Source organism: Piliocolobus tephrosceles, chromosome 8 (assembly GCF_002776525.5).
Source record: "Piliocolobus tephrosceles isolate RC106 chromosome 8, ASM277652v3, whole genome shotgun sequence".
In the NCBI taxonomy this organism is placed as follows: Eukaryota; Metazoa; Chordata; class Mammalia; order Primates; family Cercopithecidae; genus Piliocolobus; species Piliocolobus tephrosceles.
This window is the reverse complement of record NC_045441.1, coordinates 85,331,215-85,349,086: the sequence shown is the minus strand read 5'-3', so window position 1 is coordinate 85,349,086 and position 17,872 is coordinate 85,331,215. Positions and strand designations below refer to the sequence as shown.

The following is a 17,872-nucleotide window of genomic DNA, read 5'->3' as shown; positions in this document are numbered from 1 at the left end:
GCTAACACGGTGAAACCCTGTCTCTACTAAAAACTACAAAAAAACTAGCCGGGCGAGGTGGCGGCGCCTGTAGTCCCAGCTACTCGGGAGGCTGAGGCAGGAGAATGGCGTAAACCCGGGAGGCGGAGCTTGCAGTGAGCTGAGATGGGGCCACAGCACTCCAGCCTGGGTGACAGAGCGAGACTCCGTCTCAAAAGAAAAAAAAGAAAAGAAAAGAAAAGAAAAAAAAGAACATAGACCCAAATTCTAGGCTTCCTGGTTTCAAATCTTATTTCCCCCTTTGACCTAAATGTCTGACTCTGAGCTATTGTTTTAGTTTCCTAACAGCTTTTTAAAAAGTTGGGTGGGGAAAGGCAAGGCAATAAAAATATCTATTTTACAAGGATGATGTAATGACTAAATGAATTTGAATGAATGCATGTAAAGCATTTACAGTAATACCTGGCATATAGCAAGTAAAGATTGGCTATTATTTTTTATTATTATTTCAGCTATTATTATTACTGTTGCTATATTACTATATAATTATGATTCCAGGACTGTAGATCACATTTATCACCTCATTTAACCCCCTTAACCACCTGTGAATGGCTGTCTCCAAGTCAAAGTCCAGAGTCCTTGGTAGGACAGAGAGGAGCCGGTCGATTGAGTTGCCAGAATCTCTGGCCCTTCCCACATTCTCTCTGAGTGCCAGCCATCCAGACCTCACAGAGCACCCAGGAAAACCAGATGCTGCTCCACTTGGCACCTTCATCCTGTTTCCAACACCTGGAATGTCGCTTGCATCAGGTTAAAGAACTTCTTCCTTCAGAATTTACCTCAGAGAGCCTCAGAGAATTAACATACATGGCTCAGGACGTGTGATGCTTCCAGCTTTGTTCTTTTTGCTCAAAACTGCTTTGGCTATTCAGAATCTTTTGTGATTCCACATGAGTTTAGGATTTATTTTTATATTTCTAGAGATTATTGAGATTTTAATAGAGATCGCATTAAATCTGCAGATGACTTTGGGTAGTAAGAATATTTTAATAATACTAAGTTTTCCAATCTATGAGCATGGGATGACTTTCCATTTATTTGAGTCTGCTTTCTTTAATTAGCATTTACCATTTTCAATGTACAAGTCTGTCACCTCCTTGTTTAAGTTTATTCTTAAGTATTTCATTTTTTTGATGCTATTATACATAGGATTGTTTTCTTGATTTCTCTTCGGATAGTTCATTATTAGTGTATAGAAATGCAACTGTTTAAAGTTTATTTTGTATCTTACAGCTTTGCTGACTTCATTTACTAGTTCTAACAGGTTTTTGTGTATATGTGTGGAGTCTCTAGGGTTTTCTACACATAAGATCATGTCATCTGCAGACAGAAATAATTTTGCTCCTTCCTTTCTGATTTGTATGCCTTTTATTTCTTTTTCTTGCCTAATTGCTTTGGCTAGGACCTTCAGTATTATGTTGAACAGAAGTGGTGAAGGTGAACAGGCTCCTTGCCTTATGCCAGATCTTAGAAAATAAAGCTTTCCATTTTTCACAACTGAGTATAATATTAGCTATGTGTTTGTCCTATATGGCCTTTACTGTGTTGAGGTAATTTCCTTCTATGCCTAATGTTAAGAGTTTGTATCATAAAAGAGTACTGAATTTTGTCAAATGTTTTTTCTGCATCTATTGAGATGATCATGTGACTTTTGTCTTTCATCCTAATTATGTGGTATATCACATTGACTGAGCTGCATATGTTAACTCATTCTTGAATCCCAATGATAAATCCCACTTGGTCATTACATATTATTCTTTTAATGTGCTATTAAATTCAGTTTGCTATATTTTGCTCTAATCTTTACTTTTTCCCTCCTTAGGCCAGTTTTTAGCTTAGCAGTTTATTCTTTTGCTAGTTCCTTGACTTGTAATGTTAGGCTGCTGGAAATATGTCTTTTCTTAATGTAGGTACTTATTGCTATAAACTGCTTTTGCTGTATCAAATAAGTTTCAGTATTTTTTGTTTCCATTTTCCTTTGTCTTAAAATATTTTCTAATTTCCCTATGATTTTTTCTTTGACCCAATGGTTGTTTAAGAGTGTGGTTTAATTTTCATGTATTTATCAACTGTCCCATTTTCCTTTTGTTGTTGATTTCTGGTTTTACTCCACTGTAGTCAGAAAAAAATATTTGGAATGATTTCAATCTTCTTAAATTTATTAAGAATCATTTTGTGACCTAGTATATGATTTATCCTGGAGAATGTTTCATGTGTTTGAAAAGAACACGCATTCTGCTAGTTTTGGGTGGAATGTTCTATGCATACCTGTTAGGTTCATTTGGTCTATAAAGCTGTTTAAGTCTGCTGTTTTGTTTTTGTTTGTTTATTTGTTTGTTTTTGAGATGCAGTCTCACTCTGTCACCCAGGCTGGAATACAATGGCACAGTCTCAGCTCACTGCAACCGCTGCCTCCCAGGCTCAAGCAATTCTCCTGCCTCAGTCTCCCAAGTAGCTGGGACTACAGGTGCAAGCCACCACATCTGGCTAATTTTTTGTATTTTTAGTTGAGACAGGGTTTTACCATGTTGGCCAGGCTGGTCTCGAACTCCTGACCTCATGATCCACCCACCTCGGCCTCCCAAAGCACTGGGATTACAGGTGTGAGCCACTGCACCCGGCCTGCTGTTTCTTTACTGATTTTTCTGTCTACATGATCTGTCCATTATCATAAGTGGGATATTTAATTCTCCTACTGTTATTGTATTACAGTCTATTTTTCCCTCCAGAACTGCCAATGTTTGCTTTACATATTTGGATACTCTGATGTTGAGTGCATATATATTAATAATTAATTCTCTCTTCATGTTGAGTTGACCCTTTTATCATTATGTAACTAAACTTCCTTGTTCCTTGTGACAGTTTTTGACTTAAAGTCTATTTTGTGCAGATAGTGTAAGTCTGCTTATTTTTTAAGGTCCATTAAATATGGGTTATACCAATAGATTTGAGAAAAAAAAAAGTCTGTATTCGATTTTTTTACTTGTCTGCATATAGCACATTTTTATCTAAAAAAAAACTAAATATTAGAAGTTTATAACCAATTATTCAAATACTAGACTATAAAGATTTTATGCATAAATATATAAAAGTCATATTTGAAGCCACATTAATTTACTATACTCTGTATGAGAAATACAAAAATAAACTATACACACATATATACAACACATTATACATACATATATATACTTCTATATACATTTTCTATATAGAAAAAATTCTATATTACTTCATATGAATTATTGATTCACATTTTCTAAATACTAAAGCACAAGATTAAACAAAGTCCCTCAAACTATGACTGATTTGACGCTTTCCTACCAAATGAAATTAAAGATATCTTAGTCATCTTCATTTAGAAAGTGGTGTGTTATACAGCTGAAGAGCAAATCAATGGAAAAAATAGGAAAAGAACATGGTATATTAAGGTTGTACCTGAAATCATGGACTCAGATATATTTTAAAGAATAAGCAATTGAAGAGATAGACTCCCCAAATAAATGTGAGAATATAAAAGGAAGAAAGGAAGAAATATATTATGTTTATTTCCACTTCAGAGTTCCAGACTTGTCGGAAAAATATGTAAAGGAACTCTCTCCCTACTTGTACCCTAGATCAGACCTTTATTTCTAAGGCTTGGTTTGAAGCAAAAGGGCTTTGTCCCAAATGAGACAGAAAGAGAGAACATAGCCCAGGAAACCGCTCTATCCTCTCTGATGATCTAAGAACATCCAGTGAACCTGAGAGGTTCAAGGAAAGATTTTAGAAGCCATTGTTCTTTAAGAATAAATGAGGAGAATGACCCAACAGTGAAGAAGAGATGGATTGGAACAGGGGTTATATCCCTTTGGTTTGAGATTAAAACAAAGAGTGTTGTGGTTCAGAAGCGGAATGCTACTTTCAAGACCTTGAATGATGGATGATGCCCACAGATGCTAAACTCTTGGCACCATGGCCTTGGGAGAAGTGCCAATGTTTCCCGTGGCTGAGCCTGGAGCTAGCAGAGAGGAGGAGAGAGATGAGATCATCTCAGTGGCCTGCCAGAGCAACTGATGAGTTCTCCACAGCAGCGAGGACAAAAGGACAATGGAGATCAGTGTCAATTAACAACCAGAAGCTTCTTCATGCTATTTCCTGAGCCCTGTAAGCTTCAGAGTCACATATACCCCAGAGTTCTAAAACAACAAAAACTGATACCTGACTTCTCATTAACTTCACTCAGAGGAGCCTTGCAGCCAGATCTTACGTAATCTTTAAAAAACAAGTATATAATATAGCTTGCCAATCAATTCTCTGAAAAAATTTACAACTGCTTCATAAACATTCCTATAATCCCTTTCCTCAGGAAAGGCCTCCCCCACTGCTTCTTCCTGAGAAGGAAGAAAAGAGATACCCGATTACATTTTAAAGAATTTTTAACAACTCCCACAAAGGCCAAATTCTGGGTTTCATTTTATTTTGAGACATTAAGATCTGTGTAAATCATGTTGCACACAATCACTCTCCTAAATATTCTTCACTTATGTGAAGCTGCTGTGTTCCACTACTTTTCTTTTTCTGTATGAATCAATTGGTGGGTCCACCACTGAGTTTTATGTCACCCTTATGGAGACCTGGAAGTTTCTCCAGGCTGCCATCTTCAAGTGGCAAGTTAACTCTGTCAGGCCTCTGAGCCAAAGTGAAGCCATCATATCCCCTGTGACCTGTAGGTACACATCCAGATGGCCAGTTCCTGCCTTAACTGATGACATTCCACCACAAAAGAAGTGAAAATGGCCTGTTCCTGCCTTAACTGATGACATTACCTTGTGAAATTCCTTTTCCTGGCTCTTCCTGGCTCAAAAGCTCCCCCACGGAGCACCTTGTGACCCCCACCCCTGCCCAGCAGAGAACAACCCCCTTTGACTGTAATTTTCCTTTACCTACCCAAATCCTATAAAACGGCCCCACCCCTATCTCCCTTCTCTGACTCTCTTTTGAGACTCAGCACGCCTACACCCAGGTGAAATAAATACCCATGTTGCTCATACAAAGCCTGTTTGGTGGTCTCTTCACACGGATGCGAGTGAAATTTGGTGCTGTGACTTGGATCGGGGGACCCCCCTTGGGAGATCAATCCCCTGTCCTCCTGCTCTTTGCTCCAGGAGAAAGATCCACCTATGACCTCAGGTCCTCAGACCAACCCGCCCAAGGAACATCACACCAATTTTAAAACAGGTAAGTGGCCTCTTTTCACTCTCTTCTCTAACCTGTCTCACTATCCCTCAACCTCTTTCTCCTTTCAATCTTGGTGCCACACTTCAATCTCTCTCTTCTCTTAATTTCAGTTCCTTTCCTTTTCTCCTAGAGACAGGAGACACATTTTATCCGTGGACCCAAAACTCCAGCGCCGGTCACGCACTCAGGAAGACAATCTTCCCTTGGTGTTTAATCACGTGGGGACACCTGCCTGATTGTTCACCCACATATCAGAGGTATCTGACCACACAGGGACACCTGTCTTGGTCCTTCACCCTTAGTGGCAAGCACCACTTTTCTGGGGGGGGCAAGAACCCCCCGACCCCTTTGCTCCCTATCTCTACCCCTTCTCCGTTTTTCTGGGGGGCAAAAACCCCCCATCCACTTATCTCCATGTCTCTACCCCTTTCCCGCTTTTCTGGAGGTCAAGAAACCCCAACCCCTTATCTCCATGTCTCTACCCCTTCTCCACTTTCCTGGGGGGCAAGCACGCCCCACCTCTTCTCTCCATGTCTCTGCTCTCTCTTTTCTCTAGGCTTGCCTCCTTCACTATGGGTAACCTTCCACCCTCCATTCCTCCTTCTTCTCCCTTAGCCTGTGTTCTCAAAAACTTAAAACCTTTTCAGCTCACACCTGACCTAAAACCTAAACGCCTTATTTTCTTCTACAATGCCGCCTGACACCAATACAAACTCGACAGTGGTTCCAAATAGCCAGAAAATGGCACTTTCTATTTTTCCATCCTACAAGATCTAAATAATTCTTGTCATAAAATGGGCAAACAGTCTGAGGTGCCTAACATCCAGGCATTCTTTTACACATCAATCCCTCCCTAGTCTCTGTTCCCAATGCAACTGGTTCCAAATCTTCCTTCTTTCCCTCCCGCCTGTCCCCTCAGTCCCAACCCCAAGCGTCGCTGAGTCTTTCTAATTTTCCTTTTCTACAGACCCATCTGACCCCTCCCCTCCTCACCAGGCTGAGCTACATCCCAATTCTTCCTCAGCCTCCGCTCCTCCACCCTATAATCCTTTTACCACCTCCCCTCCTCACACCCAGTCCGGCTTACAGTTTCGTTCCGCCACCTGCCCAGCAATTTCCTCTTAAAAACGTGGCTGGAGCTAAAGGCATAGCCGAGGTTAATGCTCCTTTTTCTTTATCCAACCTCTCCCAAATCAGTTAGCGTTTAGGCTCTTTTTCATCAAATATGAAAAACCCAGCCCAGTTCATGGCCCATTTAGCAGCAACCCTGAGATGCTTTACAGCCTAAGACCCTGAAAGGTCAGAAGGCTGTCTTATTCTCAATATGCATTTTATTTTATTACCCAATCTGCTCCTGACATTAAATAAAGCTCCAAAAATTAAATTCCGGCCCTCATACCCCACAACAGGACTTAATTAATCTCGCCTTCAAGGTGTACAATAACACAGTAGAGGTAGCCAAGTAGCAACATATTTCTGAGTTGCAATTCCTTGCCTCCACTGTGAGAGAAACCGCAGCCACATCTCCAGCACACAAGAACTCCAAACTCTTGAACCACAGCTGCCAGGGGTTCCTCCAGAACCTCCTCCCCCAGGAGCTTGCTACAAGTGCCGGAAATCTGGCCACTGGGCCAAGGAATGTCCGCAGCCTGGGATTCCTCCTAAGCTGTCTCCCATCTGTGCGGGACCCCACAGATAATTAGACTGTTCAACTCGCCCAGCGGCCACTCCCAGAGCCCCTGGAACTCTAGCCCAAGGCTCTCTGAATCCTTCCCAGATCTTCTCAACTTAGCAGCTAAAGACTGACACTGCCCCATTGCCTCAGAAGCCTTCAGGACCATCACAGACGCTCTAGGTAACTCTTGAAAGGGCACAGGATGCCCCCACCCTGTTGCTAAAACTTTGTCCTGCTCTCACAAACATATAGTAAAAATGTTGTAAGTTCCTGTTTTTCTTGTAAGCTCCTGTTTTTCTGTGGCATGGCAGGGTCACAGGATGCGTTTAAGTATTGCCTAGGCCTGTTGTGAAACCTGTCACAATATGATTAACTGCCTTTGTGTGAGACTGCTTTCCCGCCTCAGGTTTGCAAAAACAAGCCCTGCCCTGTCCTGCGAACCCCTGATAAATGTCATCAGAGTTTCAAAATTAATGGAAATACCAGAAATGGCGGCAACCAATCATAATCAGCCGAATCGCTTTGTTCAAATATTGGCCAATCATACATCCAGTTTTGTACAATGACTCTGTGCCTGTTTACCCCAGACTATATAACACTGCTTGGAGCCCAGTGGGGGAGCTCTCCTGCCTGGCTCGTTTCACGAGTGAGTGAGAGCTCCGGGTTCGAACCTGTAATAAAGATCCTTGCTGCTTGGCTTTGACTCTGGACTCTGGTGGTCTTCTTCAGGGAATAAACGGTCTGGGCATAACACTCTCACAGTGGAGGGTAAGTCTGTCCCCTTCTTAATCAATACGGAGGCTACCCACTCCACATTACATTCTTTTCAAAGGGCTTGTTTCCCTTGCCCCGATAACTGTTGTGGGTATTGACATCCAAGTTTCTAAACCTCTTAAAACTCCCCAACTCTGGTGCCAACTTGGATAACATTCTTTTATGCACTCTTTTTCAGTTATCCCCACCTGCCCAGTTCCCTTATTAGGCCGAGACATTTTAACCAAATTTTCTGCTTCCCTGACTATTCCTGGGCTATAGCCACATCTCATTGCCACCCTTCTTCCCAACCCAAAGCCTCCTTTTCATCTTCCTCTTGTATCCCCCCACCTTAACCCACAAGTATAGGGCATCTCTACTCCCTCCCTGGCAACCGATCACATTCCCATTACCATCCCATTAAAACCTAATCACCCTTACCCTGCTCAATGCCAATATCCCATCCCACAGCATGCTTTCAAAGGATTAAAGCCTGTTCTCACTCACCTGCTACAGCATGGGCTTCTAAAACATATAAACTCTCCTTACAATTCCCCCATTTTACCTGTCCTAGACCCAGACAGGCCTTACAGGTTAGTTCAGGATCTGCACCTTATCAACCAAATTGTCTTGCCTATCCACCATGTGGTGCCAAACCCATATACTCTCCTATCCTCAATACCTCCCTCCACAAGCCATTATTCTGTTCTGGATCTCAAAGATGCTTTCTTTACTATTCCTTTGCACCCTTCATCACAGCCTCTCTTCACTTTCACTTGGACTGACCCTGACACCCATCAGGCTCAGCAAATTACCTGGGCTGTACTGCCACAAGGCTTCACAGACAGCCCCCATTACTTCAGTCAAGCCCAAATTTCTTCCTCATCTGTTACCTCTCTCAGCATAATTCTTATAAAAACACATGTGCTCTCCCTGCTGATCATGTCCAACTAATCTCCCAAACTCCAATCCCTTCTACAAAACAACAACTCCTTTCCTTCCTAGGCATAGTTAGTATGGTCAGAATTCTTACACAAGAGCTGGGACCATGCCCTGTAGCCTTTCTGTCCAAACAACTTGACCTTACTGTCTTAGCCTAGCCCTCATGTCTGCATGCAGTGGTTGCTGCTGCTTTAATACTTTTAGAGGCCCCAAAAATCAAAAACTGTGCTCGATTCACTCTACAGTTCTCACAACCTCCAAAATCTATTTTCTTCTTCCCACCTGACGCATATACTTTCTGCTCCCCAGCTCCTTCACTCTTTGTTGAGTCTCCCACAATTACCATTGTTCCTGGCCCAGACTTCAATCCAGCCTTCCACATTATTCCAAATATCACACCTGATCCCCATGACTGTATCTCTCTGATCCACCTGACATTCACCCCATTTCCCCATATTTCCTTCTTTCCTGTTTGCTGGCTATGCTATAGTATCTTCCACACCTGTCATTGAGGCTACCGCTCTGCCCCTCTCCACTACCTCTCAGCAAGCTGAACTAGTTGCCTTAACTTAGGCCTTCCCTCTTACAAAAGGACTACGTGTCAATATTTATACTGACTCAAAATATGCCTTCCATATTCTGCACCACCATGCTGTTATATAGGCTGAAAAAGGTTTCCTCACTAGCAAGAGTCCTCCATCATTAATGCCTCTTTAATAAAAACTCTGCTCAAGGTAAAAACTCTGCTCAAGGCCACTTTACTTCCAAAGGAAATTGGAGTCATTCGCCGCAAAGGCCATCAAAAGGCATCAGATCCCACTGCTCTAGGCAATGCTTATGCTGATAAAGTGGCTAGACAAGCAGCTAGCATTCCAACTTCTGTCCCTCACAGCCAGTTTTTCTCCTTCACATCGGTCACTCCCACCTACTGCCTTGCCAAAACTTCCACCTATCAATCTCTTCCCACACAAGGCAAATGGTTCTTCCAGCTTCACAGGCCCATTCTATTCTGTCATCATTTCATAACCTCTCCCATGTAGGTTACAAGCCACTAGCCCGTCTCTTAGAACCTCTCACTTCCTTTCCATCACGGAAATCTATCCTCAAGGAAATCACTTCACAGTGTTCCATCTGCTAGTCTACTACCCCTCAGGGATTGTTCAGGGCCCCTCCCTTTCCTACACATCAAACTCTGAGATTTGCCCCTGCCCAGGACTGGCAGATTGACTTTACTCACATGTCCTGAGTCAAAAAATTAAATTCCTCTTAGTCTGGGTAGACACTTTCACTGGATAGGTAGAGGCCTTTCCCACAAGGTCTGAGAAGGCCACCACGGTAATTTCTCCCCTTCTGTCAAACATAATTCCTCAGTTTGGCCTTCCCAACTCTATACAGTCCGATAGCGGACCAGCCTTTACTAGTCAAATCACCCAAGCAGTTTTTCAGGCTCTTGGTATTCAATAAAACCTTCATACCCCGTACGGTCTTCTATCTTCAAGAAAGGTAGAACAGACTAATGGTCTTTTAAAAACACACCTCACCAAGCTCAACCACCAACTTAAAAAGGACTGGACAATACTTTTACCACTTGCCCTTCTCAGAATTCAGGCCTGTCCTCAGAATGCTACAGGGTACAGCCCATTTAAGCTCTTGTATAGACGCTCCTTTTTATTAAGCCCCAGTCTCATTCCAGACACCAGACCAACTTAGACTGTGCCCCCAAAACTTGTCATCTCTACTATCTTCTGTCTAGTCATACTCCTATTCACTGTTTTCAACTACTCAGAAATGCCCTGCTCTTGTTTATACTGCCGGTTTACACTGTTTCTCCAAGCCATCACAGCTGATATCTCCTAATGCTATCCCTGAACCACCACTCTTAACTCCCTCTTAAAGTAAATAAATAATCTTTGCTGGCAAGGCTATGCTGAACTTCCTTAGACACTGTCTAATTAGATGTCCCAGGTCCTCCCAATTCTTAGTCCTTTAATACCTGTTTTTCTCCTCTTATTCAGACCTGTGTCTTCTGCTTAGTTTTTCAATTCATACAAAGCGGCATCCAGGCCATCACCAATCATTCTATATGACAAATACTCCTTCTAATAACCCCACAATATTGCCTCTTACCACAAAATCTTCCTTCAGCTTAATCTTTCCCACTCTAGGTTCCCATGCCGCCCCTAATCCCTCTTGAAGCAGCCCTGAGAAACATCGCCCATTATATCTCCACACCACCCCCAAAAAATTTTCGCCGCCCCAACACTTCAACACTATTTTGTTTTATTTCTCTTATTAAGAGAATAAATAAGAAGACTTCTTCTACATAAGAAGACAGGAATGGCAGGCCTCTGAGCCAAAGTTAAGCCATCATATCCCCTGTGACCTGCAGGTACACATCCAGATGGCCAGTTCCTGCCTTAACTGATGACATTCCACCACAAAAGAAGTGAAAATGGTCTGTTCCTGTCTTAACTGATGACATTACCCCTTGTGAAATTCCTTTTCCTGGCTCTTCCTGGCTCAAAAGCTCCGCCACTGAGCACCTTGTGACCCCCACCCCTGCCCACCAGAGAACAACCCCCTTTGACTGTAATTTTCCTTTACCTACCCAAATCCTATAAAATGGCCCCACCCCATCTCCCTTCACTGACTCTCTTTTCAGACTTAGCTCGCCTGCACCCAGGTGAAATAAACAGCCATGTTGCTCATACAAAGCCTGTTTGGTGGTCTCTTCACACGGACACGAGTGAAAAACTCAGTGGGTAAGACACAGGCTCTAGAATCAGACATGTCTGCTTTTGAATCCTAGACCTGCCACATCCGGGCTATATGACATAAAGTAAATTACTTTACCACTTTAAGTCTGAGTTTCCTTTTTAATAAAATGGAAACACTGATCCCAGTTATCTGAGATGGCTGTTGTGAGGATACAATGGGATAATGACATAAAACTCCAAGCACAATGTTTGGCACATAATCAGTACTTGAGAAATGGTAGTTATTATTAGCAATAGAAAATCTAAGCTCCTGAAGAAATATCCAGTTACTATGATACTGCCTTCAGCAGCCAAACACTAATGACTAGTTTAAGTGACACAGTTAAAGTTATGAATTGTGCTTCTAAGTTGCTTAAGCCTATTAACTTACTTGTGAGTTTTAAAATAATTTGTCTTTAACACAAGCAAATGTTCACAGATCTAAGGCCAGACTGACAAATTCCAGATCAAATCTAAGTATACGATACAGGAATACTTGGAAATTCAGATTTCTGACAAAATACAAAGATAAAAAATGTACCAGCCGAAAGTATTATTATTTTTGAAGTATTGTCACAAAAGTATTATCATTTTCAAAGCAAGAATCATTTTTAAGGTAAGTAATAACTAATAGTGACCTGATTAGTAGTCAGAATTTTCAGAGAAGTGCTTGCTAGAGTGTCAGATTCAAAATGTTATATGTTGAACCTTACTGTATATAATGAGCAAAAATGTCTCTGGCAACATTTAATTAAAACTAATTCCTATGCAGGCATCAATTCTGTAACAGATTGTTGACTCTTAGCCAACAAATGTAATCAGTGCTATGCTGATAAGTATTTAAAATCCAGCTCCCAAGGGAAGGGAGGCCCTCAATTTGTAGCGTTCGCTAGTTTTTATGGGTATAATACTCCACAATAGCCCATTTCCAGCTAACGATCAGTTCTCAAAAGCCAGAGCTAGCCAAGAACACCATACCACCTAGATATGAAGTTGGCATTCAAAATGGTTAGGCGGTCCACCTGAGTAGGGCTGTTTACAAGGAAACCAAGGAATTAGCCCACAAATGAAAAGTAAACATAGGTAAATGATACATAGATTTTTCTAGGCAAGTGACTGAAGCAAATTCACAATGGGCTAATTACATAGGTATGATTCAGGCTCTGTTTCCCTTTCAACCACATTCCTCTGTCACTGAGAGCTCATCTGCCCTCTGCACCAGTGGTTTCACACACCTCAGTCTTGTATCAGCTTCTTCTATACAGACCCTCTTGTCTTTTAAGACTGTTGCTACTCTGAAGCCTTCACCTGCCCACTTGAGGGCCTCTCAGGTTCTCCCTGAATTCACTTACTAATATCATTCACCAGGAAATAATGATATTTTTCCCGGACTTTCCTCATAAGATTATTGCAGTTTCCCTTTTATCAGTAAATCTACAAATTATGCTAAAAACTCCTCCAGCTAGTAACAGAGGAATGCTCTCTATGAATAGGAAGAAATTAGTTATCTACTTAACAATTTGCTTACCTGATCTTTTATTTGGGAACAGAAAAACTAAAGCTTTTAAGAATACTACCTGGAAGACTGCAGGAAAACCCAAATACATTCCCTCTCTTTTATTTCCAGCTTCGAACTTTAGTCCACCCCCTCGACTATTTTGCTGCAGGAACCCCTAACTCACTAAATTAAAGGATTTTTAAAAGTAAAGTTTTAAATGAAAATAAATTTACATTCATTTCATATTTCTCTGTTAATTTATAATGTTGTACTTCAACCTGTTTAACTCCCAAAAGACAAGCTGTTGAATGTGATATCCAGCAATTCTATAATCTCTCTGTAAGTTATACTAAAAACAAAAATTAAGTTATTTCTAAGGTTAAAAAAAAAATCCACTGCAAGATGACAGAGTTCTGCGGATGGATGGTGGTAATGATAGTAAACAATATGAATATATTTAATGCTCCTGAACTAGACACTTAAAAATGGTGATGATGGTAAATTTTAAGTTATGTGTATTTCAACATAATTTTTTAATTTTATAAAAACATTTTTAAAATAAGAACAAATCCATTAATAAGAAACTCTGCCACTCTGCCCTCCCATGGTTTCAAATAAGAGAATAGATTTTTTAAATAATAATAATAATATTCTTTAATATTGCCTTTGTCTCATTACAGACTTGAGATATAAGGGCATCTAGTGATGAGAAAGGCTGCATTTATTCTGCTAGATATCAATGCCATATGCTCACTTTTGTAAGGTCTCCTACATTCATTATAATTAACACCTAGGGCTAATATGAAGAGGTAATTGTTTAATCAAGAAAACAAATGGTCAAAACGACAAAACATACTGCATTCTTTGCCTCTCACTGGGTCAGGCAGGCCAGAGCAGTCCACTGCAGAATTTGGAATGGCAACTCTCCACCTGGAGCCACTGCTATCACATTCCGTATATTCAAAGTGATAATCTTTCTGCAAACAATCACAAAAACAAGCCTTTGTTAGAGCCAATTCTAATGGGACAACTGTGCTTTCTCTATCACCCCAAGTCCCTGTTTCCAAGCTGTACCCTCTCCTTGATCCTCCCCCATCCCACCCACACCAAGCAGCTTATTGATCAAAGAGATATGCTGCTAGACACAGAGTAGTTGCTGAGGAGATGATGCAGGACAGGACAGTCAATGCTGTAGGTTGTGACCATTATTCTTTCACCTCATCCATCCAGAAAAGCTACAGCACACTTCCCTATCTCTTGCAGGCTTTTTAAGCTCTGAATAACTGATAGATGTGAGTAGGAGAAAGAGCAGAATAACACTAGGAATTTGACTACTGTCACTGGCCCATGTGTTTCAACAAAAGAAACAAAAGAACCATTTCCATTGACCTAATTCTCACTCTGTTTAAAATTTAACAGAAGGTGTAAAAATTAATCATCAAATACTAATAAAAGACTACAAGTTTTTAAAGTAGCTCTCCCAGGCTTAATACACATGTACCACAGTAGGCTGCCATCAATTACAGACTATTAAAATTGACCATTAATTACAACTGCCAAATTAAAACCAACCCCCAACCCACCTCTCTCCAGCCTTTGGTTGTTTTGAAATTCTCACAATGACCTCCCTTGGCCAGAGCACATTACACATAATTGATATTTAAACTGAGAGGAACCCAAACAAAATATTATTGGAGCATTTTAAGAATGTGAAAAATTCCAAATCTACCCCAAATTGTTTTCAGTTCAATACCTTACTTATTCAATTCAATATCCTGCATGTGGCTATTCTGCTGCATCCACAGTTTTGCCTCCCTCACTGTGTCAATGACAAGTGAGAATAGAAACATCAAGCCACATCACCATGGAGAAATCAGGAATGAGAAAGCCATTGCCCTTGACCTTCTCTGGACAGCACACTTTGCTAATAATGACTCTCCTAATTTTAACATTTTTTGAAATCTAGATAAGCTGAGATTTCCCAAATCATCAAGTCTGGGTTCCCTTTTAACAGTTCTTCCCTCAATGCATGTTGCTTCTCTCATAATTACTATAAGAAACAAGAAGAACCCACACCATTCCTTCAGCACTTTGCTTGGAAATCTGCTCGGCTAAATATCCAAGCTCATCTTATAAGTTTTGCTTTCCACAAAAACATAGGACCACAATTTTGCTAAGCTTTCCGCCACTATATTAAAGGGGTCAACCTTTCCTCCAATTTCCTGGAGGAAATATTGGAATAAATAAATATTTATTTATTTATTATTTATTTATTTATTTATGAGACATTCCTCTTTTCTTTCTGGGCCCTCACTAGTATCACTTTTAATATTTTTAAAAATATTCTGCTTATGACAATTTACATATTCTTTAAGATGATACAGACATTTTCTGCCATGCTTCTCACTTCCTCCTGAGCCTTCACGGGCAGTCTCTAAAATCCACATTTCTACCAACAATCTGTTCAAGGTCATCTAGACTTTACTAGCATGACCTCAAAATTCTCCCAGCCTCTGCCCAGTTTATCCAGTTCTAAAGCCACATTCCCACTTTTAGGTGTTTGTTACAACAGCACTTCCCTTCCAGGTACCAAAATCTGTATTCATTTCCCATAATAGCTGTAATAAATTAGCAGAAACTTAGCAACTTAAAACAACAGAAATATATTCTCTCACAGTTCTGGAGGCTGGAAGTTCAAAAGCTGTATTACAAGGTTGATCAAGGTATCACCAGGCCGTACTCTCTTAGGCAGCTCCAGGGGAGAATCCACTCCTTGGCCCTTCCAGGTTCTGGTGGCTGCCAGCACTTAACTGCCTTGTGGCTTCATCACTCCTGTCTCTGCCTCTGTGGTACCATTGCCTTCTCCTCTTCTTGTGAAAGCATTCAGGGCCCATCATAGTAAACTCACTTCTCAAGATTCTCACTTTAAATCTTCAAAGTCCTATTTTGTCATATAAAAATAATATTTACAGGTTCTGGGGATTAGGACTTGGATTTTTTGGAGGACAGGGGCAGCAGAAAGGAGTCTGACTCAGCCTACCACACCCTCCCATGGCAGAATAGCCTTGACCTGCCATGTATTTGTATAATGACTTTCTTGTTTCTCTTGTTCCTTGTTATTTGTATTAGAATGCATGTCTTGGCTAGGAGCTGTGCCTCAGCCCTGTAATCCCAGCACTTTGGGAGGCCAAGGTGGGCAGATCACTTGAGGTCAGGAGTTTGAGAACAGCCTGGTCAACATGGTGAAACCCTGTCTCTACTAAAAGTACAAAAATTAGCCAGGTGTGGTAGTGTGTGCTTCCCAGCTACTCGGGAGGGTGAGGCATGAGAATCCCTTGAATGCTGGAGGCGAAGGTTGCAGTGAGCTGAGATTGAACCACTCCACTCCAGTCTGGGCAACAGAACGAGACTCTATCTCAAAAATAAAACAAAATAAACAAAATAAAATAAAATAAAAGTCTGTCTTATTTCCATGTTCCACAGAGAAGATTCTGGCCCCTGTATATTAAGTTTAGGTGATTTCTTATCATCCTAGCAAAATAATGATACTGTGAAGTAATATGAATTTCAAATAAAGCAAGGTCTCTGAATAAAACAGGTCTTGAGCTGTGCTCGAGACCTCTCTCTTGCCCTCCTGACTACGCCTGTAAGGAGAGAGGTCCGGGTTTGAACCTGCAATAAAGTGATCCCGGCCACTTGGCTTTGACTTCAGTTTCTGGTGGTCGTCTTTGAGGGGGGTCTTGGAACTCAGGGCACAACATTTGGGGGCTCTCCCGGGATTCCCCCCTGAGCCCACCAGACTCCAGGTCAACGGGTCATCACTAATCAGTAAGTAAGCCGGCTTTGTCTCTGTTCGTCTTTGTCTCTCTGAGGAATCCCGCGGGATCTGTACTGAGGTTGGCATAGTCTTGGCGGACGCGCTATAAGACAGCCACCAGGGACCGGTAGGAGACGTCCTCTGGTGCCCATCTGGGGCCTCTGTATTCTGTTGGCCCGTCTGACTCTGATCGGGAACTAAACCCGAAACGTGCTTGCGGAACTGTTGTCTGTTGTTGCTGTTGTAGACAGTTACTTGTTTAGAACTCACTTTCACTTTTCAGGAGCCGCTGGACGAGACAAAAGTTACTTCAAATCCTGTTACTGATATTTCTCTGTATCCCTTTCTCTACCTCCAGGGGTTCCTGAAATGGGCGGCGCCCAGAGTATGCCACTCTCTCTCCTTGTAAATAACTTTAAAGATGTCAAAGCTAGGGGCTATGACCTTAGTGTAGAGCTAAAGAAAGGAAAATTGATAACCTTCTGCCACTCAGAGTGGCCCACTTTCCGCGTAGGGTGGCCTCCCGAGGGAACATTTTGCCTCCCTATTATCACTAAGGTAAAAACTAAAATTTTCCTACCAGGACGTTCGGGGCATCCTGATCAGATCCCCTACATCTTGGTATGGCAAGACCTTGTGGAAAACCCGCCACCCTGGCTAACTCCTTTCGTACTGGCCCCGGAGCCATGTAAAGCACTGGTCGCACGACCAGTGGAAAACTCTCACAAACCAAAAACTCCATCCGCTCCCCCCGTCCGTGTTGCCCGACAGTCAGGACCCTCTGTCTTTGGAACCCCCACCTTATCTCCCTCACCCCGATCCTCAATTTCAGGCCCCACCGGCTGCTCTCCTGGGAGGGCACGAGGAACGAGAGGCAGCAGCCGCGCCAGTGGCAATCAAGAACAAAAGTAATTCTGGGGGACCAGCGGGAGGAACGTGTGGACGCGCCCAACCTGAGACGATCTCGCAGCCCCCCGATTCCACTGTGGCACTCCCCCTGAGGGAAATAGGACCCCCTGATGATATGGGTAACCCTAGGCTCCAGTATTGGCCATTTTCCACCAGTGACTTATACAACTGGAAAACCCAGAATTCCTGGTTCTCAGATAACCCCAAAGACCTAAGGGCCCTTCTAGACAGTGTTATGTTCACCCACCAACCCACCTGGGATG

At 41.9% G+C, this 17,872-nt stretch overlaps 1 protein-coding gene across 2 annotated transcripts in view; it reads right to left on the bottom strand.

The window, feature by feature from the left end:
• KIAA1324L (KIAA1324 like) overlaps window positions 1-17,872 on the bottom strand; it is a 186,047-nt gene that overhangs the window by 82,896 nt on the left and 85,279 nt on the right. For both annotated transcript variants that reach the window (XM_023226621.3, XM_023226622.2), the window contains exon 2: window positions 13,740-13,860. In XM_023226621.3, the coding sequence (XP_023082389.1) occupies window positions 13,740-13,860 (121 nt within the window). The remainder of the gene's footprint in view (window positions 1-13,739; window positions 13,861-17,872) is intronic.